The following is a 3502-nucleotide window of genomic DNA, read 5'->3' as shown; positions in this document are numbered from 1 at the left end:
GCTTGATTTTTAATAATCTTTTCCTGTTAAATAAATAAATCAAATCAATCAAATCAAGAAAAACCTGACAATATAAAAAGCAAAGATTTAAAATCAGGACTAAATGATTCAGTAAAATCACCAACTAGTGCTCAAAGACTGAAGATTTAGCAGAAAACACTTGCAAACATGAACACAAAAGACTCTTGGCTGCAACTAAAAGCTCATCTAAATRACAGATTCATGTTTTATTGTGAAACTGCCTGCTTTGGTGGCACTGAGGAACAAAAATGAGAAATATGCCAGCAGGAAATGATTTAAGATTTGCTGATGATGYGAAAGTAAGAACCAGTATTTTTGCAGTTATGGTTCATTTTGAAACCATCTTATATCCGTGGTACATTAAGTTTTTAAACAACGCTTTCCTTCAGGATAGATTTCACCTTGTGTCTGCATGTTTGTACCGTTAAAAAYCTCATAAATCAAAGAACAATGTGTGGTCTAACATTAAACTTAACCTGTGGAGACAAGATTAGACGAGTCACTGTAGAAAGCTCACCACATTCTTGGGCAGCTTGTGACCTGGCAGGTATTTAACATTTTCGTGTTCGGTGTTGATGATCTCTGTGAGTTTCCTCCCGTCGACGGTTTCCTCGTAAACCCACATGTTTACCATGGGGTCAAAGCGGTTGGACGCTTTGACGTTGTTTCCAATGATTTTGGCGATGGAGGAACCCCTAGGTGGGATAGAGACGGTCTTCAGCAGAGCTCAAACAGAAGATTTCATCCAAAAACTAAGGAAACATACTGTATTTTCTACAGATCGCTCAAGATTCATTGGGATCACACACATAAGGTTATGGACAACGATGAACCAAAACAGATAACTCAACATAAGATGGGTTCCTTGAAAGAATGTTAAGTCTCAATATTGTAAAACAGGAGTGACCAGCTTCACCGCTGTGATTTATGAATGACCAGAGGGAGCATAAATACAGAATGCGCTGTGTGGCCATTTCACAGAGGCTATTAATACTGTAAAGTAGGACTGAGGAACTTCCACTGCATAGGCCGAATACAGCCCTTGGAACCCTTAAAACCAGCCTGATAGGCATTTTAAGTGAAAAATATGAACAACCAATGGTATTGCTATAATAATTTTAACAATAACGCACATATATCCAAGACAGGATAAAKGTCAGTGAAAGCAACAGAAGTAAGCATAAGAGTGAGATAAGACGGTGTGTTTAACAAGTGTCAAGCATGGCAACGGCAAAAAAAGAAAGAAAGAAAGAAAGAAATGTGGATGCTGAAAGTTTAAATGAATGAGTACTTTCATGCTGAAGTGAAAAGCAAACCTGTGTGTTTAGTTTGTGGTGAGACAATGTGAAGAAGCACCAATACAAGGAGTTGTAACATGCTAACCTGGAGAAGCTGAAGGGACGGACACGGACCATAAAAACTGACAGCTCTTCATTAGAGTTTGGACGCACAACAATCAGTTTAAAAACACAACAGATGACCGTTTGCCACGGGCTCGACTCAGCCCTACATGGTTTCAGAGTCTTTCTTTTGGGTGGTCYCGTCCACTTCGAGCTCGKTTMTTAGGACCTACTTGGTTGCGGTTCCAAGCGAGCCAGACATTTAGCTAGAGGGGCGTCATAAGGACACCCTGTTCAGTTTTCAACACCTCAGGGCACAGTGCCGATGTACGGGTTAGCAGAAACTCAATAAACATTATTCTGTCTAAAAGTTGTTGGGTTTTTTTCTCCACAGTAAATTTCATAACTTTGTAAGTGGCGACGGAGACAACCACAATTATTTTTATGAAGTCAGACAATGACACAAAGAATAAACTGAGCTGGGCTTAGATCAGGGGGGTCCAAACATTTTGTCACATGGGCCAAAATCATAAAGTCAGAAGGATTGGAGGGCCAAAAATAGTTTTCCTTTACCTGCTCAACAATAAACTAAGCATTAAATACTTTAATTAAACAAATACAGTAGTCAGATTTATTGCTGGAAATGGATGTGTAAATTAATCTAGATCCAGAGCTTTTAAAGTGTTTTGCAGGATTTCCCTTATTGAAGGAAATTTAGTTCAATTCAATTCAATTCAGTTTATTTATACTGTATACACCAAGTCACAACATGAGCTAAGAGTCTGGTTATTTAAAGGTTACTTGGTTATTTTGGTTTTTAAAAGACAAATAATTGGTATTGTTGCCAATATTTTTATAGTAAGATTTTATTTTGTGATAATTTTGTCCTAATAATAAACAGAAAGTCTCCATGAAACACCTGTGCCGGGGGGACAAATTTGTAAACAATTTAGTATAATTCTTAAACTGAAGTCAGGGGCCACACAAAATCAGTTCARGGGCCACAGATGGCCCCCGGGCCACATTTTGGACATCCCTGGCTTAGATAGAGGAGGTGGGTARCGATGTGTCAGCTTCAGTGTCTGCTGTTGTGTGTCGTCACAACCTCTGGATCCTACATAAAAGCCTGAAGGGAGTCGAGCTGAAGATCTGACATGGGACAACACATAAACCAACACCATGGTCCTATGAGGAGGTGCAGACGTTCCCATGCTCGTTGGCTGATGACAGAATTTGGGAGCTAGACCAAAAGGACATGATTAATGGGCTCCTATCGAGGGGGGGGTCGACCCTGACTTGGCCACAGCGTTTTCAGAAACCGTGGCAGAGGGTAGGGTTGGGCGATATTGGCAAAAAAATTAATCACGATTAATTGTGTTTTTAGCCGATAACGATTAATTTGACGATTAATCCCCTGGAGTCCCTGGACACCCTCATGTCCTGGTCCCATGACCAATTTAGTGGGAAAGATTTGCTCTTCATAAAAATCTGTTCCAAATTGTCAAAACTACAGACTTCGGGCTATACATCATATTTTAATTTGTATTGATAGATAAATAAATTTGATTTTTTTAATGTTCCTCACATTTGAAGCGGAGAGGAGCACCAAGCGGACCGACCGGGGAAATATCCAGTCAGTCTGCCTGGTGGCATTAATCGTATTAACTATCAAGTGCCAAAAAATAATCGATTAATGTTTTTCTGACGATTAATTGCACACGATACGATTATGCCCAACCCTAGCAGAGGGTGACGAGTGTTTTGTGACTTTGTTTGACTTTTTTTACCGACTGATTTGATGTTTTTGCCTTGACTAGAAAGGCTGCAGATGTTTTGGGCAGCCACGCCATGATGCTGTCTACTTGACACAAATTACACTAATCATCCCCTAGACCAGTGTTTCCCAAAGTTGGGGTCGGGACCCAAAGTGGGGTCCCGAAATGTCAAGGTGGGGTCCTGAAAAGATTTTCTGAATTAATTACATTTTTGCCTTAGTTGTTACAAAGGAGTGAGGTTAGTATATTTAAAATGGATAAATGTAGTATAAAAAATATTGTCACTATGCCCATGTTTTGTTGACCTGATACAAATGTTTATCATCCAAAAATGGCTGTGGGCACAGGTCTCTGCTACTGTTATTC

At 39.7% G+C, this 3502-nt stretch overlaps 1 protein-coding gene across 1 annotated transcript in view; it reads right to left on the bottom strand.

The window, feature by feature from the left end:
• Window positions 1-716, bottom strand: part of LOC106522873 (glycerol-3-phosphate dehydrogenase [NAD(+)], cytoplasmic) — a gene marked incomplete at its 5' end in the record, with an annotated part of 7730 nt that extends 7014 nt beyond the window's left edge. The window contains 1 exon segment of the mRNA XM_014016100.1: window positions 539-716. Coding sequence (XP_013871554.1) covers window positions 539-716 — 178 coding nt within the window.
• Between the last annotated feature and the right edge of the window lie 2786 nt (window positions 717-3502).

The sequence above is a fragment of the Austrofundulus limnaeus genome, unplaced genomic scaffold (assembly GCF_001266775.1).
Source record: "Austrofundulus limnaeus strain Quisiro unplaced genomic scaffold, Austrofundulus_limnaeus-1.0 Scaffold138, whole genome shotgun sequence".
Lineage (NCBI taxonomy): Eukaryota > Metazoa > Chordata > Actinopteri > Cyprinodontiformes > Rivulidae > Austrofundulus > Austrofundulus limnaeus.
This window is presented reverse-complemented; position numbering and strand designations above follow the sequence as displayed.